Genomic DNA, 27,782 nt, shown 5'->3' on the forward strand with positions numbered 1-27,782 from the left:
AACACATTCAAAGTCACCAAAAGCCCCTTCATTCTGAAGTTCAGGTTGGGCTTCAGCAAGTCATCTTCACCATGTTTAGATATCTGAATGCAGAGGCCAGGAAAACATGTACACACAAATAGATTGAACTGACAGATCGTAAAGCTTTTATTATAATCAACAAATTTAATTGTGCACAAACCAAAGTCAGAACACAAACCCACACACACATACAAGCCGCATTTACAGACTGATATGTTATATTTATCACACACATGCACGCTCGCGCACACACACACACACGCAACCTCACAAACAGATACATCATTACCATTATATTGCATTAAAAAGCAAAGGCTTCCTTATAAAGGGTGGCATACAGATCAGGTTTATTCAGTAATCTCCAGCCAGAGTGATTCCATATTGGCCTGTTGATTATTTTCTAAGCCTGATGAAGTGGTAGAACTATCTGCAGCTGCAACTCATCTCACAGCTTCTAAGGGAACTTTATTGTGCTAAGGTTTGAGTGTGTGACCTGCAGGGGGAGTACTCAGACCCCTGGAGAAAGCCTCCCCCTGCAGGAACTAAGCAGGTATTGAGGATGAGAAGTTGTTTACATGTAACGTGTTTATGTATTATGTATGCTCTTAAATACATAATACTGATCTGATCTTTGGTTCAGAAAGATCTTTTTTAACAGCTTTTTTTTCCTATTTTCTCAGAATATTTTTGTTTGACATTAACATTTGTTTGATGATCTGAAACAATCCAAACCAGGAGCTGCTGCAGAGAAGAATCTTTGGACTCCAGCTTTAGCTTATGGGACACAGGGGCAACAAAGTGCAGAGGCAACACCCTTTAAACTGTCTTTGGAAGATTGAGGTGTAACATAATGCCTGCTGAGGAATCACATAAGTGCAAAAATATGATTATTATACCTTTCAATCTGGGATGCTTTGAGTGTGATTTGTAGCTTAAAAGAAAAAATGCAAACAAACAGATTTTTTAGAGCAGGGTGTTAGTACTAAGGTGCCAAGAGGATGTAAAATTTCATCTCTGCCACTCTAGAAAGTCCTTCATGGAACCAAAAGGCTAAATTATCTTCTGGGTCCTCAAAAGGATGGTGAGACGAGGGATGATTGAAGACTTTTGCAGAGTTTTGGAACAGTTCAGTGGTGTTCTAGCTGTACGTAGACAGACGGAGATGGAAGAGTGTGCCACATTCCTCCACCACAGCTGCAGAAAAGGTCAGCAGAGGTCAAATCTCGCTCTCATACGTGTGCATGTATGTTTTTAAGGAGAGGATCTCGGAGTAGCTCCGGCTGGTTCTCCGGTACAGGTCCAGGCCTGTGAGCAGCTCCACGTCTCTGACCCGGGCCGTGTGCATCTTCATCAGGTCCTCCACCCAACGGGACTCATCCTCAGAGCTCTGTGGGTTGGGATCACACAAAGAAAGTCATGTCCGCTGCTCTCAGAACCAGCTGTGTGGACAGGTAGGACCAGAACGTGAAAGGTACATGCGATGTGATTGGTTCTTACGTTGCAGGTCTCGTCGTTATTGGGTCGGTGTGGCAGGATGAAAGCGGCGCTGCTCAGTGGACCGTTGCATGAGTCTGCAGGCTGTGTGAAGTCCAGGCAGCTGGTCAGGACCACAAAGTAATGAGACGGGACGGGGACGGCTCCGCTCACATGGCTGGAACAGATTTCACCTTTTAGTCGGGAAGGAGTCTGCAGACTCTGACTCAGCAATTCTTTCTCCAATTATTACGCACAGTTTATGAAGAACAAAGTCCAAATAAAAATGGTCTTTTTTCAATGGCTTTCCAAATCTACAATTTGGAAATCAGCAAATACCATCTAAACTGACATTAAGAAATATACTAAAGTTCTTTTTGATTCTACAAGGAAAAACTATATTTAGAGTACTGTGCAAAACATTTCAGCTATGAAAAAATGGACCTCCTCCAGTCCTCCCTGAACTACTACTGCCATCTGAAGAAATGCACCGATCCCAACCAAAAACAACCAGTCAGAGCCAGGAGGAGGGTCTTAGTGCTGTCAATCATTCTCACGTAGACACTGCTACATGTGCTGATGCTGGAGAAACAGCTTACAGTTACAGAAAAACCGTTTATCTGCCATCATCAGTGGCTATGCTAACTAACCTGAGCATCCATAACTTGCTATGTTAGCTGCAGCATAGCAGAGAGGAATGTGGTGGGGAAGTGAGAGCGGGGATGAGTGCCACCATACGGAGGGTGACGGACAGTGATAAGACCCGCCTCCTTCCTCTAACTGGTTGTTTCACTGCACTGGGAGAAGGAAAAGGAGCTCAATTTTTTCAAAAAATGGTTCAAAATTTAAACAAAAAAGGAAAAATTTTTAATTTTTAATTAAAAATGTTACATACTGAAGCTTTAATGGTTCATGTACACTTTGCTTCCAAGAAGCCACACTTTTAATAATCTAATAAAGAATTCTGGATCAACAGTAGTCAGGCTTTCTAAAGGTTTTTTTTTGGTTTCCCTTCCTTTTTGAACTTACATTCAGTCTCTTCCTTCTTTCTGACTGTGGCAAAATATTGTTATGATGAGGAATGTGGACAAGTGCAGGTACAGGTGAGACCTAAAGGGCTATCTACAAAAGAAAAAATGAAAAGTTGATTTCTTAGTGTTTGAGAGGAATACCACTGAGTGCTGGTTAGTGAAGCTTCCTCCAGCCAACCAAGACAGACGGATGATGGTTTGCAGAATAGTTTTCTCAGCGCCACTCACTTATCAGTTGAAGTAAATTCCTGAAAAGACTTTGTCCACTTTACTGTTCTACTGTTGAGAACCTGCCTGTTCAGCCCAGCAAATTCCCCCTTTGGTCAGCCACAGTCTCTGACTGAGAGATATGGAAGCTGACCTGTCTCTATACCAACCCACCAACGGTTGACTGCAAACCATCCCCATCTGGCCGGCCCCAATGGAATCACAGCTCTCGGGATTCTACTCTGGCTGGGGGCCCTCAAGGGAAATGCAAGGACACCCAACCCCGGTTTAGAACTGACCGGGCCGGGGTCTGCAGTTCATCGAGTCTAGTTAGACCCAAAAGGGCTGCATGACCTGACACCTCCACCAAGGGTGACAGAGTCTTGCCATCTGTGAGTTGACCCAGAGGACCGGTTCTCTGTCCGCCAGGCCACAAAAACAGGCATTGGTTGTTTCCCTTGCAAACATTTGGATATGTCAGTAATTAGTTAATGGTGGACATGTGTGCATCCCAGGATCCTACTTTCCAGTGAAGCTAGATTAGGATTATAGTTAAACTGTAGGTTTTAACCTTGGGGTGTCTGAAAATCCAGGAAGCCCCAAATAACCATTAGAGATTTATCCACTGTTGGAATAAAATTCTGAATGTTCATGTATTACTTCAGAAATGTTCCCTATATTTTTTAATAGCAGAAGCCGGGTTGTTAATTTCTTTTTGTCTATTTATTTAACCTTCATTTAACCAGGTAAACCTAATTGTGAATTTAAAAAATCTAATTTACAAGAGTGTCCTGATTCTTTGTAAGCCCTTATATTTGTTTCTTTTGTCCCCTATATTTATAATTAGTAGAGGTTAGTAAATATAATTTCACTGACTAATGTTGAACTTTCATTTGATTATTAGATTCTCATAATTTTCTCACAATCTGTAGTTCATAGATCATTACATCAGCTTCATAAATATATAAATCTTAATTATGAAAAATAAAAAAAATTGTTACAGATTTATTTCGATTTATTTCAACCATATAATAGTTTGAGTATAAGACTGATGTACTGCTTTATATTAACCTAGTTTAAAACCTCGCAACCAGAAAGCATTAAAAAACCTAATTAGAAGCAAAGTTTATGGAAATAAAAGATGACTGAAGACTTTTGCACAGATCTGAACTATTCAGACAATTCACATGAATGAATGAATGAATGAATGAATGAATGAATGAATGAATGAATGAATGAATGAATGATTGAATGAATGGATGAATTATCCTACTCTCTGATCGTCTCAGCCGAGTCTCTGACTCCATCATAATTGTAGTCAAAGACGGGTCCAACAAGAAGGTTCACTCCATTCCTCTCAGTGGCGTATTTCTTCACCAGCGCTCTCTGAAAGTAAGTCCAGATTCCTGAGTGGGAGTGGGAGTGTGGGCAGAGAGAAGGACATGGCAGAAGGGGAGTGAATAGTGGAAATGATTATTAAAAACATTAGTAAAACTTCTGAGCCTAAAATGAGGAATACATCAGGATTTCATGAAGTGAGATCTTACTCTTAAATGCAGGATACATGGGCACGGTGTTGGTGATGAGGACAGCATCGTATTTTTTCTCCAGGTTTGAGGAAAGCTCTGTGAACACACACAAGATATTCCAACTGATCCCACTGATGATTTTCTATCCAAATCACAGTTATTGGTGACTTTAAATCCTAATAAGTCCAAGTGAAGTGAGTGACTGCAATGTGACTAACTATGAAAATGTCTCTCAGGGGTTATGATTACTTTAGTGGTGTGTGGTGGTGTCCACTGAGGTTGAGTGTGTTTTCGGAAGCCTGTGGTGGGGGTTCACTTACGCGGCGGGTACAGGAAAGCATATGTGACATGTCTCTCTGCTCTGTAGTTGGAACACGACTGGCTAAAGGCCGGTGGGACTCTGGCATCCGGTCTCACACAGTTGGACAGAGACTCAGGCAGAGGAGACAACTCTACCTGGACAGACAAAGAAAATGTTACCCCACTTTTACCACTAGGGGGTGCAAGAAGCAAGAAGTTTGCTTGCAAGAAGGCTTTTGAGTATAGTACATGCAAAGAGTGTGTCCTTGGCAGTCCAAAAGGAGGGGTCAGACTGGGCGGTACCTGTCTGCTGACGGTGTAGGATGTCCAGAGGGGCATGAACAGGGTTTCACTGTAACTGCTGATGTAGTCGCTGTGATGTAGGATGGTATATTTGGCACGGAAGAGGACAGCAGGTCGGCCATACGGCAGGTTCCTGCTGTCTGAGGGATGGAGCACACAGAGGGACACGGCACAGAGAGACACCAATGTAACAAGGCCCATTTATACGGGTCAGACTGCAGCATGGAGGCTGAACCCTGCTGACAGCAGTCTGACCGAGGCAAACATCTGGCACTATGAGCAACGCTTCATTTCACATGTCAGATATAAGTGAGAGTTTATACATAAAAAAATCCATCCTGAACTTTGTTACATCACGACCATAAATGTTAATGGGCATTACTGGAATTTTATTTGTATGGAAGTCCCTTTTCGCCATAGAAGAAAAAATAAAAGTTATACAGGAAGTCATAATTTCAAGTTTTAAAATCATGATCATGAGATTCTGGGTGCATTCACACAAGCTCTGTTCAGTCCACTTTAGTCAAAGTCTGGTTCAGTTGTTTAGAAAGTCCGGTTCGTTTGGGGAGGTGAGAATGTATAATCAAAGTAAAGAACGAACTGTGGTTCACCTACAATCCTAGTTCTTGGTTCAGTTGATGGGAACTCTGGTGCGGTTAGAATACATATGTGAATGCCAAGTGGACCAAAGAATACTCCAAAGGCAGGAAGTGGACTATAGCGTAGAGGATTCAAAAACAAACAAAAAAAATATATAAAAGTCTAGCAGGAGAAAAGGCTCATGGTCTTTTATCAACCACTAAAATCTGATGCTACTCCATTGTGTTTGCATTTCATGAAGAAAGAAGATGCACTCAGTTATTCAACAGGTTTGGTTTGTTTCACTCAGTGCAGTGTGAAAGAGAACCACAGCAGTTAAAAATGGAACAAATGTTGCAACTGTGCTCACCAATGGAACAGAGTCTACCGGACTATCAGGTGTGAACATGCCCTCAGAGTCATGATTATGAAATACTACAGAAACAGCATGACTTTTCTCATAATTACTGCCTTTGTTATTGTAAATATATTTTTCAACTTTTGAGCTTTTTTTTTCTCATGGCAGCTTGGCTTCCATACATTTGACACACCAACAGAAATAAATTAACTATTATGAAGTGGAGGGAAAATGATACATGATTCTCAAAATGTTAAATTTTATTATTATTTTTTAAAAAATATTAGATGTTGCTAACAATTATTTTGGGACTGTACAGTTGTAAGACAATACTGTATAGAAATACACAAAAATATTGAAAATATCTTTATGTATAAGAATATCTTTTAAATTCACCATTGGCTGTAATTCCAAGCAGCAAAAACACAGTCTCAAGATGGCTTCCACTGCATGTATTAATGCACATTAAGGAATATTTGGTGTTTGAACTTTTAAAATAAGCATTTTTAAATTCAACTGAGAATCTATGAAAAGACTTGAACATGTTTGCACAGATGCTCTCCATCCAACCAAAGAACAGGCAAAACCTCAGCCTATAGAGAAAGCTGGTAGAGCCAGAAATAACCGACCTGCAGCCAAGGGAGCTTTACAAAGTATTGTCTAAATTCAGAGGCAGGCCTCCCTTTTAGAATTTTATTTGTTAAAGAAAACCCTGGAACTGTGAATCATTCTCCTTTCACTTCACTGCTATAAACTCCTATAAAAAGGCATCAAAGCTACAGCCTGTTTTTTTAGTGTGACGAAATGTAAAAAAGTTCAAGGAGTGCATTCATTGTTTTGACGTACTGTATCTGTAAATCTCATGACAAACTGACCATCAATAGCTTGCCTCAATCGCCGGTTTAGCTCCTCCACTTTGTTCTGTAAGAGACAGAGCCAGAGTGACTCCAGGTTATAGCCTCGTACAAGGGTCACTTTCAAACCTCTCTGGCCCCTACTTTTTACACGCAACTGCAAAAAGATCGGAGATTGAAACAATCTCTTGCCAGAGATCTACATGGGAATAAGAAACACAGTGAAACAGTGCAGAACTGAGTCTCATTCACCACAGAACAAACCAGTGGGCTGGAAAACACATTTCATATGCAAAAGAGAATATGAAATGGTAGCCTGTGCATTTGTTTGCAACTAAACAATGTGAACTGAAGGTGAACTGACTCCAGCTCTGCTGCAGAAGGCAAGAAGGCAAAAAGGTTATTTCAGTTTCACAGGAAGACGTAAAGCAACCCATTGCAGAATGTTCTGAACATGTCAGACAGGTACAGGTGACTGTGGAGGACACAGGCTCACGCAGATGATCATTTTACAAGTCAGTAAATAGTAAATCATATAAAAATAAATCATATTTAGGACATTTAAACTGAAAAAAATTGTCATCTTATTGTCACTTTATTTTGTTAGCAGGATTATCCTAGCTGGCCTTGGATAGTTGTTACTTAGTCAGCCAGAATTTATCTGTCATAAACTCAGCTTTTGTGTTACTTCATGAAAGTTTTTATTCAAAATGAATATGTCACATGTGCATGAACAGTCTGTGCTGCCATGGGAATAACTGACTGACTGTAGACCTGTTTATTCAGATTCTATTGATAAACTATTGGCCCCCATACAGCATCTCACTTAGGGCCCCCATAAAGCTAGAAATGGCCGTGGCTAAGACCTTCCACCTGGCTGTACTTCTGTTAAAGCAAAACTTGAAGTTTTCTAAGTCTCTGACTGTGAGGTCATGTCAGGTGACCCTAAAGCGTTTCTGTTAGCTATAGTTCCTTACTCTGACTCAGTCATTCCAAACCTTATGCTGAAGCCATTCTTTTGTGGATATGGATGGATGTTTGGGCTCACCGTTAATGAAAAAAGAAAATCTCTCTTCACCTTCAGCCTTTCAGCAGACACCTAAAAGCAGGGGTGGAAAGTAACTGGTTACAATTACCCACTTTACTGTAATTAAGTACAATTTGTCTGTACTTTTGACTGTAATTTTTTATCAGACTTACTGTAATTTCTCAACATGACTAAATGCTAAAAGTCAATCAAAATGTTCTGAAACAAATTCTTATTTTAAGTGTGTGCACACTTATTAAAATAGGTCATGATGGCTTTCCTCTACTTTTGCTTCCAAACAAACTGGTTTGTTTTTCAGTTGAAGTTTATAAAAAGATTGGAAGTTATTTGCCAGGTTCTCCTTTTTTACAGGCCAAAACGCAGGCATCCTAACAGGGTGTGAAGACTTTTCCATTGTATTTGCATTATCAAACAGCCTTTAAATCTGTCTTGATGTTGATGCTTCATATCAGAAGTTTTTCAGTCTGCTTGCACTGGTCCTCCACTGTACCTGTGGAACTCAGTAAAGCTAAAACCAGGCATTCCTCTCAGCAGTCTACCAGGGCTGACCTTTTCATCGCAGTTGCAGCCTAAGTCATCTGTTGCCATAGGAACGAGGTTGGAGGCCATCGGCCTGGACACCTCCTCTGGCATGGTGGGTCTAAAAGTCGGACTTCTCAGCAGGTGGTTCAGGCTGCCATGAGTTCCATTGTTTGGAGCCGGTTTTAGACCCAGGAGATCTGAGGTTGGGATAAATCAGAGTGAGATTGATTGATTGATTGATTGATTGATTGATTGATTGATTGATTGATTGATTGATTGATTGATTGATTGATTGGTTGGTTGATTGATTGATGTTAGGTGTAAGGTGCCTATTAATGAAATTAATGAACATACAATGTTGTCATAAATATGCCAGATTTAGCAAAATGCTCGTTCAAGCCATAGTCCCATAACACTAACAACACAAGGCATAAACATTCAGACAATTTTATACATAAAAATAAAAAACACAAACAAATAAAAACTTTATATAAAGTCAGAAAAACTTATTTAAGAAGCTAATTAAAATTTTTTTTACAAAACTACATCACAAAAATAACTAAAACTAAATGAGCTAAACACAGAGACGGTTGAACACCAAGCTATGCACATAATGATTTCATCTGGACATAATTCTGAGGACTATGACCTCTATATGTCACATGATTGAACTATAAGAGCTGGCATGTTGTCCATTGTGTTTACACAGCATCTTCCACTCACTGTCAGACGATCTGGGGACTACCTGTTACTTATAGCCCTAACATATTCCCTGTAAGACCTCCTTTATATGTGACTACTCCTCACTGAACCATTCATGATGGAAGCTCTGTGACTGTTTGACTGAATTAAGGCTTCCAGTTGAAGGAATAGTTTCAAATCAAACACATTCGCTCAGTTTTGAACTCAAACAAATTCAGAAACGGGCCTTACCACACATGACGTTATACAGCTCAATGTTTTCAAAGGCTGGAACTTTGGTCTTGAATTTAAATGTAGGTCCATAGCCCAAGAAAATAGTCTGAAATAGAAGGGTGAGACTGGTCATATGATCGAAAAGAATAAAGAAAGAAAATATGTCCTGCTTTTTCAATACTTTGTGCCCTGGTAGGTTTTATTTTCATATGATTGTTGCTGTAGAAAATGTTTACTACTTAATCAAAACTTTAGAATAATTTGTAATAAATATGCTAACATTGTTGGCTTGTTAACATTGTTCTGGCATAGCGTCAGTCTGCTGCTTATATAGTGGGTATAAGATGTGAAATACCTGCATGCTGTTGATCTTATTGTCATATCCATGGTCGCCTGAGAATCCACAGTGTCTCCTCCCCTCTGGGACTTTCCTGAAGTCAAGTTTGGATGAGATCAGTATCAAGGTATTGTTACAGTGGCTGTAAATTCCTCACACAATCTGGAAGCATAACTCACTCAGAACAAACACACAAAGTTTTTCAACTTTGACAGAAAACGACTTACTCTAAAGAAAGAAATACTTCATTTATTAGTAACTTCCAGTTAAACACCCTAATGCATATCAGCTTAAGCATAGGTTTGCTTTCAAATTAGTAAAGCCACAAGCATGTAAAAAATGTAACAGAGTAACTGAAAGCATTTTATGATGTGAGAACATTTGGAGTTATATAGTTAGTAAGGGCTGTGTGTAGCATGCGTAAGTGTGCGTGTGTGTAGGTGTGTGTGTGTGTGTGTGTGTGTGTGTGTGTGTGTGTGAGTGTGCGTTTGTTTGTAATACCTTGTGGGGACGATTTTCCTGACATATACTACGTTGTGGGGACCAATTGCTCCTTATGGGGACCGGGGCCTGGTCCCCACAAGGGGAAACCCTGTTTTTGGGTCAGGGGTCAGAGTTAGGGCTAAGGTATGAATTGAGTTTTGGTTAGGGTTCGGGTTAGGTATGTGATGGTTAGGGTTAGGAAAAGGGTAAAGGTAAGGTTTAGGCTGTAGAAATGAATGGAAGTCAATGGAAAGTCCCCACAAAGATAGCAACACAAACATGCGTGTGTGTGTGTGTGCGTGTGTGTGTGTGTGTGTGGTGGGGGGTGTAAATGGTCTAACACTCTGCTCACAGCCCTGGTGCCAACGATTAGCCCCTCTGTGGAAGGGAGCTGCACAGAAACCATAAAGATTTCTTTCATCTCGCTGCTGTGCACTTCAGTGGGGGAAACCAACAGACAGAATGTCAACAACCAAGACCAGTAAAGGTAGCTGTGGTGCTGGCTTTACACCGTCTGCTGTGTGGAAACCTCCTACAGGTCAACATCACAAGACTCAGTTCACTTTACATAAGTTCAGCTTATTTTAGCTTACATACTTAAGGTTAGTGTAGTTTAGTTAACTTAATTCAGTTCAGTAAGCTTGTCTTAGTTTAGTTAAGTAGTCTGGCTTAGTTTAGCTTTGATTAAGCTGGCTTAGTTTGGCTTAGTTTTAGCTTAGCTTAGTTTAGCATAGCTTAGTTTAGCGTAGCTTAGTTTAGTTTAGCATAGCTTAGTGAACTTAATTCAGTTCAGTTTAGCTTTGCATATCTTAATTTAGTTTAATCTAGTTTAGTTTAGGTTAAACTAGATTAAGGTAATTTAGCACTAAGCTATTTTAGCTTAGTGCGCTATTAACATCTCAGCTTCTCCATTATTTCACATATTTGGGGCTTTCATTACTCCTGCTGTCACAGCAGGGTTTTTATTTATTTAAGCAGCAGGTTGTATAAAAAAAAGGTTGACTAAATATATATTTTATATAACTGACTTTAATATGGTGCAGCAACCACTTAAAGAATTTAAGGTGAGCTGGTGTTTTGTTAAAAAACTAAACCCATTGTTTTGGAACCACGATTACTTTTGATTTGATTAATTTAACTTCGGTGACAAAAAGTTGACACCCTGCAATAAAACAATCTTCAGGACCATTGTTTTTGTGCATGTAAATTAAGTCTTTACTAATAATAAAGTTAAGACTGAATATCAAGTGCAGCTGCTGCAGTAGTTCGGCCATCGTACCTGGCCACATGCCACTTCCTCTCCACCAGCAGGTGGATATCTTCAATACGCCGATTGTTGGCGTAGTGCAGTCTTTTAGGCAGGTGCTGCTTCAGGTACGGCTTAAAGTGTTGCTCTGCCTTCTTACACTGTTGAAGAAATAATTTAGATGACACATCACCACATATCAAAGAAGAAATCAAATTACATGCATTTCCACTTCCTCATTTCAGACCTTCATATTCTGAACAAACATTTTACTCACTGTTAGATTTGCAACAACAGCTTTGGGGTCATCTGAAAAAATAAAACATGATCACACAAATTGTTGAGTTTCCGAGAAATGGAGATAAGAAGAGTAAGTTTGAAATGTTGACTTCATCTTTACATCCTATCATTCTAAACTGCTTGGTTGGTTGACAAGTCTATCGTATGTTCTAAAAGACCTTAAAAGGACACTTGTTTGTTTGTTTTTTTCTGTGGGGTATTATGTGGAAAAATACTGGTACTTTTCCTTTAAATTCAGTCTGAGAAGTTATTTCTTGTGCTTTTATGATTTAGGTTTAGTGACGGCCTGATGGGGGTAGGCTGACCCAAACCCGCTGAGATAAATGGAACAAGACAAATCCAGTGAAAAATGGAACAATGTTTCTGCTGATGCTTGAATGTACAGTCAGAGATCAGGACAGGACTGTTTCCTTTAGTCCTTGCTCAGTCAGTGAGCCTGTTTGTTCCTCGACTCCTTGTAACAATGCATCTGAAGCACATTGTAGGAAGAATTTAGATAGTCGCATTTCTTCATCACAGGTTCTTTAAGCATCATCAGCAGCATTTCAGATAAAACAAGATAGGAAAAGATCCCTAATTTATCAGTTATTTGCAGCAGTTCTTGTGTGGTGCATTTTATTTCTTTAAAGCAGAGAGAACAGAACTTTTCACTCACATTTGGGGTTGCTGGGATATCTGGAGCGTATTCTGCCAAGAGACCCAGGGATGAGGATGATGTCATCAACATTGGTCAAGTAGTTGCTGAGGAACTCTGTGCGATCACAGTGAGCCTCTTCCATACCTGAAACATCGCAGGAGGAGAAGGCTGATGTCAAACTCTGAAGGAAACAAACTTTTCAATGATGGAAATCATCTAATTGGATTCTTGCTTTCCTTTTCTGGAAAAGTCTGTAGGCTGGAGTTCATCCTACTCAGTAGATTCACTGCCAGAATGATTCTCCTATTGGTTGACCCACTTTATTCTACCAATCAGTGTTTATAATCAACCAGCAGTATCACTGTGGAAACTGACACAAATACAAGTTTCAAAGTCATTGTTTCCAGTGTTGATGTTAGTCCTTCCTATCTTCTGGAATTGTCTCTGAAGTGTCGGATATCATCATCTGCACCAAACTCCTGACTGATGGCAATCCGTTCTGGTCTTCTGAGTTCTTGGACTTGCCTCCAGTTTGTTGTCTTGTGTTTCTTCTATACAAGATTTACTGAGTTTCCACTGATTTATGGATTTATGGAGTTTCCACACCACAGATCCAAATTTTCACCCTTTGAGCCACTCTGTTATAACTTTAGCCCTGTGACACTGAGCTCCATCATGCTGGAAAATCCACCGATCGTGACTAAGTTGTTCCTTGGAAAATATTTTGTTCCCATTCTTTATATTCATGGGCAGAAGTAGGAGGAAGCCTGCTGCTTTCTTGGAGGCACAAGCCCAATCCATGGCATTTCATTTCTTCTTCTCTGGAGAAATGATTTTTCACTTCTCCAGAAATTAAAAGTAATTTCTGGAGAAATTATCTCCCAATTAGATGCATTTAGACCATCGCTGTTCAATCGAATTCTGGACCGTTTGTTCAGAAAGTCCAGATCAGTTGGGTTGATCTTAATGTACGACCTGTATCTGTCCACATACAGATACAGGTCTTGGTCCTATTCAAGTAAACCAAATGCAGGGAGCAGAATAAACCACAGAGCTTTGTGGGTAAACACAACCAAAACAAAGGCTTGCATAGCCATCCGCATAACGAGTTAAAAGCTGTGACAGAAACATCGTCAGGTCAGCTGCTGGTAATTTCAAGCTAATCAGGAAAATGTAGGCTGTGGAGCTGAACCGTACAGTAGAGTAGTGCCACACGAAGCTGAAAACATCATGAGCTGCTGAGTTCAGGAGACAGACAGGACAAGCGTGGCTCTCTGGGGACCACCTCAGGCGAGGAGGGGAACACAAACGCTCCGGTTTCAATGTGGTAACACAACCATACCGTGTCTACTGGGCTATTAGTTATAGAAAAAAAAAAACACCTCAAACAACATTTGAGTCCCTGCTTGTCTATAGATGCCAAGCAGGGACTCAAATAGATGTTTTTCAGCTGATCAAATTAGAAGCTCTTCAGCTAAAGTCATAAATAAAAAGAGGAACAATCAGAATTTGAGATGAGGGTTTGGACTCAGGGCCTGTGTCTGTACCATGGTCTCCCACCAGGATGATGTTGACACATCGGTGCAGTTTCATCTGTTTGAGTCCGTCCATCAGCTGGCCCACAATCCGATCAATCGCCCTCAGAGGATTGTTAAGCTGGAAGAGGATAAAGGAAGCTGTGAGCGACCAAACGCACTCAGGATCAGAACCTCCTGGAACAAACGTACTCACGTCTGCACTCATTGGGCCCACTTTGTGTCCATAAGTGTCTGGTTGCTCAGAGTGCATGGCATAAACATAGGGCCTGAAACAGAATACAGGTGAAATGCGTGTTAGCTGAACTTGTGGTGTCCTATATAAAGTTACAACTATTGGCTTAGAAGTGGATCAAATCCTGAGCAGAAGATGGGTTATGTTGTGTCAGATATGCTTAAGAACTGTTTGCAAATGATTATTTCATTCATCAGGTTGGTTCTTCAGACCAACCTGGCTCTATGTTAAGAAGTTATTGACCAAATTATTAGATCATGAAGTAACTACAAATATGATTTATTTTTTGTTTAATTTCAACAACCTTTAGCTCAGGCCTGATTACTGCCAAATCTAAAGAAACAATAAATTACTTATGTAAGAACTAGTTCAGAATGACATTTTGAACTTGGAATGTGTAAGTGGGGAACTTTGAACATGAACAAATTCAATTTGATCTGACTGAACTGAATTAAAACTAGTTCTTGTTAAGGAAGAACTGGAGTAACACTGTCAGGTTTAGAGAGTGATTATTAGGCCTAGGTTGACTGATGATCAGTAGCTGCTGAGAGAGACTAAAAAGCAAAGACAGGACAAAAATGTGAACTAGGATTGTTTCAGTGAGAGGAAAGTACGACCAGAGAAACATATGTGTGAATGTGATCACCTCTCTCCTTCAGGGAGATGGAGCCACTGCAGCAAAGTCAGGATCCTCCTCTCCAAAGGAATGGCCCTACAAACGGACAGAAATACATTCTGCTGTTAAAGCCTCCACATTCTGATATTAATTCTAAAGCTATGAGGGGGCAACATTTAGGACAAACAAAACATTTTTAATTATTACATTTTACGTCAGTTTCAACTTTGCAGGAAAAAAATCCTGATCTCAATAAAAGCTCACGCTTTGATGTTTGTTCAAGAGAAGGGATGAATTCACTCAGCTGATTTTCTCAAAACTGAAAAGTATTTTCCAGTGTTAAATGCCAATAAAACAAAAAATATGTCAGAAGAAATATATTTATTAATGTCTTCAAAATCATCATCATATTTGATATCATTAGCATTTTATAACAAATGAAGGTAACATAGTTACTTGATTGTGCTATAAAATGCCACTATGTGAGTGCCTGGAAAACACATACTGCCCCCTTAAAAGGTTTGAACGATCCTAACTTGGGTCGTTGTGGCTTTCAGGCCAAAGCTGCCTCTGTGAAGTGAGGAGGGCCCCGGCCAAGTTCCTGGCTCTCATACAGTCTCCAGCTGTCAACCATCAGTCCTCAACGTTTTGCTTTTTGTAGCTATCAACAAGGCATTAGTCTGGCAGTATATTTGAAAAGATAAATATCTGCTTGGGTTTTTGGATATTTGAACTCCAACAATAAGAACTCCAACAATTCTACCAGGAATAACTTCCTGGTAGAATTGTTGGAGTTCTTATTAACTGATTGGCTTTCTGTTATGGACCGGGTTTTTAATCGCAGCCCAAAAACATTTTAGGTTTGCGGTCAGGGCCATTCCAGAAGGTTCTGCTTTTTTATGAGTGTTTTGGATCACTGCACTGTTGGAACACAGTGACATATTAGTAATTATGTGGTGAGAAATGTACAGTCAATCATTTCATCATTTCAATGTAAAATCTGTTGAAGGATGTAGAAAATAGGGCTGCACAATTTTAGAAAATAGTGCAATGATGTTAACAATTGTGATATGTGCCTATTTTCTTCCTCATCTGTGCATGCATCACTCTTTGACCTTTAGAATTGTGGGTAATATCATTAGTGTTCAATGTGAACATCTGCAGCCATAAGTCTCTGTCCAACAAGCTAAGATCACATTCATGTGTAAAATGCAAGTTCAACATGCAAGTGAATATATTAGCCAACAATTATTGCACTCCTAACAGTGCTTGGCAATTTGAATATTGCACAAACTAATATTGCGATAACCAAATATCAGCAATATATTGTGCAACTCTAGTGAAAATCATCAAGTAAAACCTGATTGACAGAATGTGGTGAAGCTTTTCTTATTTAGACAAATAACAGATTTGCTAAGTGATGAAACTGTGGATGTGTTTCATTAGCCACTAAGGGCTAGCTATGAAACAGAATCATCGACAGCCTGTGAACCACATTTTAGATATTAATATAATCTGAAATTTCTGCTGGAACTGTAAGTTTTGTAAAAACATACAAGATTGTTTTTACATAGATAATGTCTCCATGTAAAAAACTCAGTGGTGACGTGTTTATGTGTGAACTTACACGGGCCAGAAGAAGGTGGCAGCTTTCAGTCCCTGTCTGAGGGCAGTGATCCAGATCTGAACGAAGAAACTCTCAGTTAATTATTACGATGTTTCAACTGATATAAAAGTGTTAAGAGGAAGCTAATAACTGTTCTATTAGAATAATAAATTTTTTCAGATTTATATTTCTCCCAAATTTGTGTTTATTTTGTCTCTAAGAATGTTTTTTCAATTCATTACAGACACATTTATTGCCTCCCCTGATAAATGTGTGCAAAAAGCTGAAAAATGAATGCATTTTTAGAAACAGAATTACAATATCAAGCTGAAAAACTGAGAAACATCCAAGTTTTAAGTTGAGGACATTTGTTGAGTGGAGAAAACAAAAAATCCCATATCACAAAGTAACACAAACATTTATTTTGTTTGCTTGTTTAATCTCATCAGCAACTTCTAATTACTAATCCACAACTTTCTGTTTCCCTGGGGAGTAAATATGATGTGACACGGAGCAGAGGCCTATTTGTTTTGGTCGCTGACAAGGAACCATATATCCAGCGCACAGGATGACCACTGCTACAGAACAGTAGCAAAGTGTTGCTATAACAACCATTAACCATCTGCTATCTTTACACATCTGTACAAATGTGAAGGATCAACTGAGTCTAAATATGTTTAGACTCAGTTGACCCTAAAGACAAATGCTGGGCCCCTGCAGGGACTTACTGGTTGTCCTCCCCACCAGCGGTGGCTCAGCTTTTCTCTGCTCCTCAGGTTGAATGTTGCATCAAATGTTGGGTCATACATGGAGTTTCCAATGATGCCATGAGACTCTGGATAGAGACCCTTAAATGAAACAATTGGTCATATATCAGTTATGCCAGCTGTTTTATTTACTTATTTAAAAACCAACTAAGTATTATGTTGTGCAGATATTAATATTTGTAAGGATAAACTGAAATCGTACTCACTGTTGCTATTGAATAGAGGTTTGGGAAGGTTTTGGAAGGATAAACAGGCCTCATGTAAGGAGCGTGGGTTCCACATGTTCCTAAAGAATAACAATTTTTCAATTTTCTGATTTAATAAACAATCAGCCATGGATTTAACACAATATACAAAACACAAACTTCTGTTTAAAGGCAACTGTTTTTATGCATTATAGAATAATTATTAGTAGGAATTGGTTGCCCACCAACCAATTAAAATACAAGAAAAATAAATAAATAAATAAATAAATAAATAAATAAATAAATAAATAAATAAATAAATAAAATGCAGGGAACGGACAGATTTTTTGTAGAAAGCAGGTTATCTAGTCTCTCAGTAAATTTCCCAGCATCAAGCAAGGGAAACTTCCTGCACCGCACATTCATAACAAAGACCAGTTGATTCAGCTAAGAGGGATTTGGTTGTGCTGATAATGTTGTCCATACTTCATAAAATAGAAGGATATCATATCAAGATGCTAATTGAAGCTAATAAAAAATATGCTAACTCACGGAGTTTTTCGATGTTGGGTATGATGGAGCTCCCCCTCTTCACGTAAGACGCTCTGAACCCATCCACAGACAGTATGATGAGAGGTGGGCGAGCAAACCTGCACACGGAACAAAACGGAATGTGAAGGGTAAAACGTTGTCAGGCTATTGTAATCTCATCCCTCTCTTCAACACTGCGAAGGTTTCAAAGATTAAACATACCCAGCAGGACACTCTGGGCTCCTGATTTCCTCACATTCATCCTGCAGCCAGGAAGTGTCTCCTGAAGGGATCCGAAAGGGAGGTGAAATGCGGCAGCAGCACATTCCAGACAGCCGAAACATTCCTCAACTTTAATAAGTTAAGCAACTACTACAGGGGACAGGTATTTGCCCCATTAAACACTTTTTAAGCTCTTTTTTCCCAAATAAATATTTCTTATTAGACAGACATATCTTGAGTAAGTTCAAAATCAAATTCAAAGCCACTTCATTTGATTTGTTTTTCTTCATGATTTCAGTGAATGACACCGATATTTAACAAGCTTTCATTTAAACTTTCTTTAAGGAGAAAAGGGTCCAATCAAGTTGTTAAATCAAGAATTAAATGTAATTGATTACATTTTTGTAAAGCTGAGTAGGTTTTACAAATCTCACCCAGGTCTGACCAGTCCAGTCCCTTCAACAGATCATGCCTAACAACATGAAGTAGGCTATAAGATCTCTAACAACAAATCATGCCCTGAAAAAGATCAAAAACAGAAAATAAACAAATTCTCTGACATTGATCAGTCTGGAATGGGCAATGAAGCCATTTCTGATGTTTTGGGATTCCAGAGAACCACAAGGAATCATATCTGATATAGATAGCATATTTATAACAACTGAAGTTAACATATCTATTGATTGTGCTCAATAGATATACATAATATTGCCCCTTTAAAAAATATCTAACATCAGCCGATACCGATGTTGATGCTGATATATCACGCATCCTGATCACAGACTTGACAGCAGTTGCTGCCGAGAGTGGCTTAGGGAGTAATTACCTTTTCAGAAAGGCTCAGGTTGGTGTAGTTTTCTCTGACAAAGTTTAATCATCATCTAAAAACATTTTTTTGTTGTTTTTTAGGTAAGGTGGACACCCCAAACCTCTGCACAGCTTCCTGTAGTTGGTGCAGCAGTCTCCCCTGGCGAGGCAGTCATCAGAGCAGTGGCAGGCGTGCTGTTCGCTCCGGGTCTCGCCGCATCGATCCCTGCTGCATTCATAACCTCCGTCTGTACGCAAAGAGGAACAGGAAGCAAGAAGGGAAAACCGCTGACTCAACAACCTTTATGGAGTTTTAACTAATCTTAGAGATTATGATGAAAAGCACGATATCACGGTGCCATTGGGAGGCGGCGGTGTGGCTGGGCAGTGGGCAGGCAGCCTGGGGTCTATGGTGACTTTTGTGGCTTATAGAGTTTTCCTTTTGAACAGAGCTTTTCTTTGGGATGTGACACTGTCAGGGAAAATTACATCATGGCTTTAAGGCACATGCAGGATTAAAGTGGCCAATCAGCAGTGAGCCAAAGACCACCAGGCTGAAGGAGGGAGCATAAAATCAGACCACCAGTGCTGGAAGTAGCAGGGGGGAAATGTTGACACAGCAGAGGGAGAGAGAGAAAAAACAGCAAACCTGTTTCAGCATCATTAAGTGCAGCTCGCTCTTCCAGCTCATGCAGCTGAACCATCAGCTTGATAGTTTTCTGTTATTTCTGTAATGAATAATTCTTTCATGTTAAAAACTATTAAGAGATTACATCTCTGCTGAACAAATGTTCCTCTCTCAAACCCTGTTATTTGTTGCTATGATTTTATGCGCTGCTTCAGGAAAATCACAGTCTTTCAATAATTGAAACGTTTCGATCAGTAGTGCTGTAAATCCAGCTTCAAACGGATGACTGACGAAACGAAAAGGCCTCCAGTTTTTATGCACGTAAATAAAATGGTACGGTATTGGAAGTTCAGGACGGAAAGCAGCTGCTTTAAAACAGGCAGACATGAAAACTAAAATGGATTTTAATGATCAGCTCTGCTGAGTGGAGGCTGCATGGTGCAAGTATCAGTACTTTCTGTACAGTTTGCATATTTTCTCTGATCATATGGGGGTTATTTGTGGGTGCTCTGGTTCCTCCCATAGTATAAAGACATGACTGCTAATGAACTATGCTCTTTAATTGTTTGTCAGTATCAATGTTTTTTTCGGTGTCTCCGTGTTTCCAAGGTGAGCCTCACCTCTCACCTAATGACCTGGAGGCAGGAACCAGATTACCTGACCTGGCAGGGATAAGCAGACATAAACTGTGGCTGGATGATCTCAGCTGTGTTTTCAGAATTGTCGGCAATTTTTTGCAACCATCTCATATGGTAGAAGCCAGACCTGGCTGGGTATTGCTCACAAGTAATTAGAATGGCAGCAGACCACATTTGTTGATTGACCGGTGGATTTACATCACTGACTAACGTTTTCAATCTGCAATAAGAACCATAGCTGTTGGTGAGACAGGGAACTGCAAATAGATCATTCCATTGTCAAACGTCAAGGTTCAAACGTTTTTAGACCTCATTCAGCGTCAGCTGGACTGGGCAACCCGCAAGACCCAAATATACCGAGAGATTTCAGAGAAACTCGCCGCTCAATGCAACACACACACAAACGACATTATCGGAACATCAACTATAGCTCCTGTACACTCATGGTACAAATTTCCACATCCCCCTCCCACGTCCCTGTCCATGTTCACCCCCACATGGTGAGGAACACATTACCAATGGAGACACACCCAATGTGGCTATAATTAAACCAGACAGTAACTGGTGAGACTTCACAATGGAAAATATTCTTTATGTAGCTAATACTTGTGTTAACTCTATTTTTTACAAAGTAGTCCAGCATCCAGGATAACTTTCTATTGGAAAACAACCCTTCTTTCCGTGTTTCCCTGGCAGTACCCCAGTACTCCACTAACTAGAAACTTTAAATACCAGGTGATGAGGACAGACTGTGATCTGACCTGGATCACTGAGGAGTTGCTGCAGCTCTGTGAGACCCAGCAGAGAGATGAGAGGAAAAATGCAGGAGTGATAAGGTCTTGAGGTGTCACAGGTTAGCATGAAGGCATGTTTGTGTTGCCGTACCTGTCCGGAGGCAGAGCTGGTTGAAGTCAGAGCAGCAGCTGTTGTAGGTCTTACACAGGTTGTCACAGCGACAGTTTGGGGGCTCGGCCTCCACCAGCTCATAACATCTGTTCCTGCAGGAGCCGGAGGTTGATACATAGTGTGACCCGGAGCGAACTGCCGACAGGAGAAACAGAGCTTCAGGAAGAATATCTAAACCTCAGGTCGTCTTCGTCATCCACGTCTTCCACGGATATGAACGAGATGAAATGAAGTGCATCTGGTAGAACATCAAGTCCTGTCACATTTGTGAAGTGTCATTTTTTTATGCTCCTGTTTCATACAGGAGCATATTGTGTGTTGGAATAAAAGCTGTAAACTTTACAGTGTTTTCCTGCATCAGGGATTGGTTGGCATCATTTGCTCTGATGACACTGTTCCATCTTTTATCCATACTTACTGATCAGATCGGGGGTGTTCAGTTCTCCAAACTTCAGTGTGACCCCTTGATCTCTCCAAGTGGTCAAATACTTATGTCAACAAGTTCTGCTGCAGAGGTGTACAGTGCTGTTATTGGCTGCTGTAATGACAGAAGCCACACTGCTGCACAGTTTATACATGAAGAACTAATGAGTTTTAAGGTCAGGTCTGTGGAGAAAGCTCCAGTTTTCAGGAGTTTTCTAGTTCTGAAGTTTGGATGCTTTGTCAGCTGACGTTGTTCTGAAAACTCAAGCAACGCTTTTACAGATTTTCCATGTTTTGTTTTACCACAGCCTTATTCCAAATTGTGATAAATGAATCTCTTTCCTCAAAAGGTTGAAGAGAAACATACTGTAGAAGCAAACTGATGTGAGGAAGCTCATTGGGGTAAGATACTATGCTAAAGCTACAGCTACAGCTTAGCTTCTCATCTATTTCTTAATGTCTTTACATTGAGGCCTGGTGTGTTGCTTTTAGAACTTTTCGTTCTTTTTAGGTGATTTAATGGTTCTATGGGGTTGACCTACATGTGCTTATTAATACTGAACTCTGCTTAATAATTAGTAATGATTTAACAATTGTGCAGTTCCACTTTACCAGAGGGCCAGATTGCTTTGGATTGCTCTAATAAATTAAATCATTATTTGAAAGCTATATTTGAAATTTGCTCAGGTTATCTTGTCTTGATGATCTTAAACATGAAATCTGAAAGCAGGTAAATACTTTCTCACACCGTTGTGTTTGCTAGGTCGTGTATTTTATTATTTCCTGGTAGTTGTGACAATGATTATGTTAGATGTACAATAAACACATGCTGAGGTGAAGATTGATAAAAGAAACAGAATTTAGAGCAGAACTGGGCACTGGATGATGTGTTTGGTTGGGGAATCATGGGAATAAAATCATAGTGCCGATGTTTGATTAAAGTCTGTCTTGGTTTGAGAGTGGACAGACTTGGAGGAATAAGGGGTGGAGAATGAACTCCAATGCTCTCCTTATGCTGACTGTAGGCTGATCAGCATAATACACTCTGTCTCTGTGAGGGAACATGAGTCGACCAATCACAGCTTCCCCTGGCTCACAGAGATCTGTTGTAAACTCCCCGCCGTGCTCCACTCCCTCGCTTCGTTTGCGCTGGCACACACTCCTCATCCTGAAGTCAGCCAACTGTAGGAGAAATGTGTGCGAAGCTGCAGGTCCCGTCTGACCGCATGTTGCTTGCGTTTTCAGGACCCATCTAATGAAAACAGCCAGGGTTGTCGTGGTAACTGATGTTTGTGTGTCTCAAGTGAAAATATATTGCTTTCTGAGAGTGAGAACTGTTCACGTTCTCATTAGAACCAGGAAGACAGAGCACACCAGCCCAGTTAAAGTCCTTCCACTGAGAGAATAGAGAAGATTATAAACCACAGAACGGCTTTACACCACAATACATGAAAGGTCTGCTGTTGATCAGCCTTCCTCTGCATCTCCAGAACCAGAAGCAGCATTCAGTTTTTATGCTTCTGTTTCAGTTCAGTAACTTAGTGCCGAAACACTAAGTTACTTTTTAAATCAAGGCTAAAACCCCACCTGTTAGAGCTGCTATTCATTCATAACACCTGTATGGACTGATATATTTGGTGTATACTTGCTTGTTGATTGTGATGAAGCCATTTGACAAAATATAATGTTTATTGCTTGTTTCATAATTGGTTACAGTTTTATGTAGAGCACTTTGAACTGCCTTGTTTCTGAGATGTGCTCTGCAAAACTTGACTTAACTTCCTTAAACAGAATATTTCAGAAAAATAAATATTCATATTTATAAAAAAAAAACAAATATATGTAAAATGTTTAAATTCATACTTTATGTTGATCCATCATTCAAACTCCAAAAAGCTCATTTCAGAAAGTAGCAGCTGTGACGTTTTAAGATTACAGTCAGCTCCAACATTACTTACATGAATTCATCAAATTAACCATAAAGCAGCACAGTGTGTAGATAATGTTACAGAACGTCCTTCAACCTCATCTTAACTCAAAATAATACAAAGAAAACATAAGTTCTCTGTCTGAAAAATGTTCATTTTGCATTTGATTCCAGTCGATAGAAGCTGCAGAAATCTGGAGGGAATCTTGTTTTTGCTTCATGTGGGTTTTCTGCTGCTCAGCTCTTCACATGTTCAATATCTGGTAGAACATCAATTCCCAGCAGGCTGAGCACCACCTGCCTGGCCTCTGTGCTATTCTCAGTTTATGCTTTCAAACCACAAATTTGATTTTTATAACTTCTGACATGATCAAGCCAAAGTAGGAATAATCCTCCACCTCAGGTTTCATGAACATTTTTCCCTCACACACGAAAGATTACAGACTGAGATTCTTATGTTTTTATAGCTACATAGAAAACCATGTTAGTTTTAGCCTATTGCCACCAAGCTTAGACACAGCAGGGAGCCTCTCTGCCTCGCTAGTGCTAGTTTTTCATCTCACGTCTTCAGTCCAAGCTGAAACCAGCAGATATATGGTTAGACGTTATTTTTAATTAATTAATTATATTTTTGCAGAAAAATATTATGGCAACAATGACAAAGTCCTGGTATGGTATTAGCCTATTTTTAATTTTAAGGGACTTGAAAACCACCTAATTTCAACATACAAACTAATAATTCTTACATCTTAGAGCTCATCATAAATACAGAAATGTATTTATTTATTTATTTTCAGAAATTTATTTAAATGCTTTCACCAGTCAGTCTAGCTCAGGGGTGGGCAATCCTGGTCCTCGAGGGCCAGTGTCCTGCAACTCTTCGATGTCTCCCTGGTCCAACACACTTGACTGCAGCTGAATCACCTCCTCAGTGCAGTCAGGTTCTCCAGAGTCCTGCTAACGACCTCATTATTTGACTCAGGTGTGTTGAAGTAGAGACACATCTCAAAGTTGCAGGAGACCCGCCCTCAAGGCCTGGAGTTGCCCACCTCTGGTCTAGCTAATCTAAAGGATACATTTTTTATAACCTTTTAGTTGTACACTGGTATTTATAGGACATAATAGCGCCCCCTGCTGTAAGTAGATGGCACCATACGTGCAATGAAAGCGTCACCAGTGTTGATCATTCAAGGAAACTATAATGATCAGCAGGTTCTGATGCGCAATCCTGATTTTTTGCTAAAATTCTATTATTTTTCTAATTAAGTCATCGTTCTTACGAATAAATAATAATAAGAAGAAAGGACAACTAATACAACAACCTTTAGTGGAGCATTACCTGAAGCCTGTCTGTTTGGATGTGTAGTCAGAGCTAAGAGTGGTCTCAGTATCACAAACTTCTTTCATAATTTCATAATTATAATTTCAGCCATTGTTTACATCCAGATTTACCACGTATGGCTTCTGCTGGTGCAGAATTATGATGCATGTCTCATGTCAGGTAACATAAACAATTGGATACATCTGATTAGGTACCACATACGGAAGAGGCACAAATCAGATTTTTATTTTTATTTTTTAATTGGGCTGTTCAGACCGCAGTGAAAATGTGGGATATTTGTGTGATCATAGCTGTAGACAGTACTACCAATATTTTTGTTTCCATCTTTAATGGGGCAAATCTGGACTGACACTGCTCAGCAACCAGACCCACCATGCTCTTCTTCTGGGTTCTTCAGTGTTGTCAGTTGAGACTGTTAAATTATAGCAAAGCATCTCAGTTAAAGACTGGACTTTGACTAGGTCACTCCAGAACCTTTTTTTACTTTTGTTTCGGAGGTGGACTTGATGTGCTTTGGATAGCTATCCAGCCCTACCGTGCATAAGTTTAAAGTCATGAATGGAGAAATATCAAAATGTATGTTTTCATTAATCTGGAGAGTAAATCTGTTCCACCATCTACCTCCATGTTTTAATCTTTTCCATTAATAAAATCACCATTCACAAACTGCATTTGTTGTCTCTGGTTATGTTCGTCTGGTATTAACATCTCTATATGATTTGAACTGGGCCAGAATTTTTTTTTTTAGAAAGTCCATACAAGGGCAGTTGCCCAGGGCGCCAAACACTTTGAATGTGTGCTTTGCATTGTACTTTAAAAGTCATAGGCCCATAATAGATAAATTGTTTAAAAATCTTGGGATTTTGATGAATATAAACAATATTCAAGAATTGGAAATTAGGATGTTATCTGCATTTTTGGGGGAACAACATGAAGCTATGGCTATTATGCATCAATAGTGTATATGACTACTTCCTAATGTATTATAGAATTAGTAGAACAATTTGTCTGTCAAGAAAGGCCATAAAGCCTGGCTACAGTCCAGGAGAACACACCCACACCTCTGGTTCTGAAACATCATTTTTAAGGGGGTGAATACTTTTTCACAGCTGTAAGATCCGTTGAATTTTGGCTTTCTAAGAGCTGAGGCTGTTTTATTTACAGCTCTGATTGAGAACTGTCCCTCTGTTGTCATCTCATGCTGATGTCCTTTCCTTCATCGTAATGATGGGGTCCACAGCCACATGCGGCTCATTAACAGGCAGCAGGAAGGAAACTTTTCAATGACACAATCCCAGAGGAGGCTCTGTTCTACACACACACAAACACGGAGTTCAAGGCCAAAGTCACGGTGTACTCACACTCCGTCCTGGTTGCGGCTCCGTCCTCTCCTGAGCGCTTGGGCCGGCCGAAGACAAAGCCCCAACACAGGTCCGAGCTGCACAGCACCGACAGCATCCACACACACTGAGGGGACAGCAACCATCCTGGCATTACAACACACTCTCACACTTCAGCTGTTTAACTTCTAACTGCAAGACAAAATGCAAGCTAACTGCTCCCGCTGCAGGAGGCTGCTCCTGCACCCCGTCACACTCCACACACACCCCGGGCAGTAGGGACCACCCACATGCCAGAAGTTTGCAACTGACACACACACATACACACATCCAGAATGGTACTGCAGCTGGAAATGAGAAAGCAGAGGAAATATGCCAAACCCAGGCAGAGGCGCGCAGAGCGACGCAGCAGCATGTCTTACCGTACCAGTTTCTGCAGCAACATGCTTCCCCCCTGACAGTCCTGAGCTGAAGGTCCGAGGAGCCAAGGACCACTGAGGAGGAGGGAACTTAAACAGAACCGGAGGGAGGGGCCGGAGGAGCGGACCGGAATCCTATTGGTGTGGGTGTGGAGGAGGGGCTCCTGGCTGAGCTGGAGGTTATGGGGGGGTGCCAATGGGCCCCATCCTTGATTATATGCTTCTCTGCAAAACGGTTCATGTCCCACTGATTTTACATTGTCAGAATTTTACATTTTTTACATTATGTGAACAGCAAACCTGCAAAGTGGAAGAAATCTGAAAAAAATCTGAAAGTGTGAGTTTGTGTTGTGCCCCACTGAGTCCAGAACCAGTAAAACAGTGAAGCAGCTGTGTGCAGGTCTGTGGGACAGTCTCTACCAAACAGATCAGGCTGTCAGATATGATGGACAGCTTCTGGAAACCAGGCTCTGTTAAATTTAGGCCTGGCCAACAGTGTCCAAAGTGCGGCCTGCGGGCCGTTTGCGTCGCCAGTATCAAACAAATTTGTCCCACAAATTTGTTGGTTGGTGGTTGAAGCAGATGGAGACTGTAGCTTTCAATCAGGATAAAACTCCCACAAATTAAAATCTTCTCTAGATAATCACAAAGCATTCATCTTTTAATAATCAAGCTTTCTGTTTTCCTTTTAAATCAGACCACATCTATCCACTCACTGATGCACCAGCCAAGACTTTGATGCACCTAAATCTGCTTTCAGTTACATTATTAAAACTTGGCTATATACAGCAAGTGTTTTCTAACAAAGAGTGACCTGAGTCATGTTATTGTTGGGAACAGATACAATCTTTTTCAGTTCAAATAAATTATTAAAAAATGATTAAAAGTTTTGGATCTACAATGATTTACACATTCCTTTCCTACAAAAATATTCCAGTTAAGATTTCAATTCTGATCAGAACCCAAATGAGTCTCTCACACGTTCTCCTTCTGGATCTACTAAGGAGTAGAATTCATGTTCCCAATCCCAATCAACTACAAGAACTTGCAGCAGCAAAGCAGTCCCAGACCATCACACTGCCACCACCATGTTTAACAGCAGTTATGATGTTCTTGTGTCCACAGAATATTTTCCAAATATTTTTGAAGTCTTATGAATCATACAGATATTTACACGTCTTTGTGTTGTTTTGGGTCAGCAGTGGTTCTGATCCTGGAACTCGTTCATGGAGGCCATTTTTCCATTTTTTCCCAGGCTCTGTTCCTTCTTGTTAATCCATGAACTCTGACCTTAACTGAGGTGGTGTAGCCTGCAGTCGTTCTCCTGAAGGAGGCGATGAGGAGCTCTTGGACAAGTTTCAGTAAGTCAGCCACTTCTAGGAAATGTTTGCATTATTCCATATGTTTTCCATGTGCGCATAACAGCTCCCACTGTAGTTCTCTGGAATCCTAAAACTTTTGAAATGGCCCCGTAACCCTTTCTAGACTGATAGCTGCTCTTGTTTCTCATCT

General features: G+C 40.2%; 1 protein-coding gene across 4 annotated transcripts; it reads right to left on the reverse strand.

The window, feature by feature from the left end:
- Positions 1 to 125: 125 nt before the first annotated feature.
- On the reverse strand, positions 126 to 26,392 carry enpp2 (ectonucleotide pyrophosphatase/phosphodiesterase 2). 4 transcript variants are annotated; one of them, XM_016670679.1, is made up of 26 exons: positions 26,274 to 26,392; positions 25,873 to 25,978; positions 20,799 to 20,954; positions 18,770 to 18,895; positions 17,841 to 17,901; positions 17,640 to 17,737; positions 17,109 to 17,188; positions 16,864 to 16,983; positions 16,157 to 16,212; positions 14,560 to 14,625; positions 13,875 to 13,947; positions 13,691 to 13,799; positions 12,162 to 12,287; positions 11,484 to 11,515; positions 11,240 to 11,367; positions 9,496 to 9,571; positions 9,159 to 9,246; positions 8,253 to 8,422; positions 7,704 to 7,754; positions 6,677 to 6,722; positions 4,865 to 5,004; positions 4,582 to 4,717; positions 4,280 to 4,357; positions 4,006 to 4,138; positions 1,519 to 1,672; positions 126 to 1,408 (listed from the first exon to the last, which is right to left on the reverse strand). In XM_016670679.1, exons 2-26 carry the CDS (start codon positions 25,967 to 25,969, stop codon positions 1,238 to 1,240), a joined length of 2,571 nt encoding a protein of 856 aa, XP_016526165.1. In that variant the 5' UTR covers positions 25,970 to 25,978; positions 26,274 to 26,392; the 3' UTR covers positions 126 to 1,237. The 4 variants fall into 4 exon arrangements, with proteins under 4 accessions (XP_016526165.1, XP_007550481.1, XP_007550483.2 ...); XM_007550421.2 differs by having other exon boundaries at positions 140 to 1,408; positions 26,279 to 26,374; XM_007550423.2 differs by lacking the exon at positions 7,704 to 7,754 and having other exon boundaries at positions 140 to 1,408; positions 26,279 to 26,373.
- Positions 26,393 to 27,782: the final 1,390 nt, after the last annotated feature.

This window comes from Poecilia formosa, unplaced genomic scaffold (assembly GCF_000485575.1).
Source record: "Poecilia formosa unplaced genomic scaffold, Poecilia_formosa-5.1.2 Scaffold36, whole genome shotgun sequence".
NCBI classification, from domain to species: domain Eukaryota; kingdom Metazoa; phylum Chordata; class Actinopteri; order Cyprinodontiformes; family Poeciliidae; genus Poecilia; species Poecilia formosa.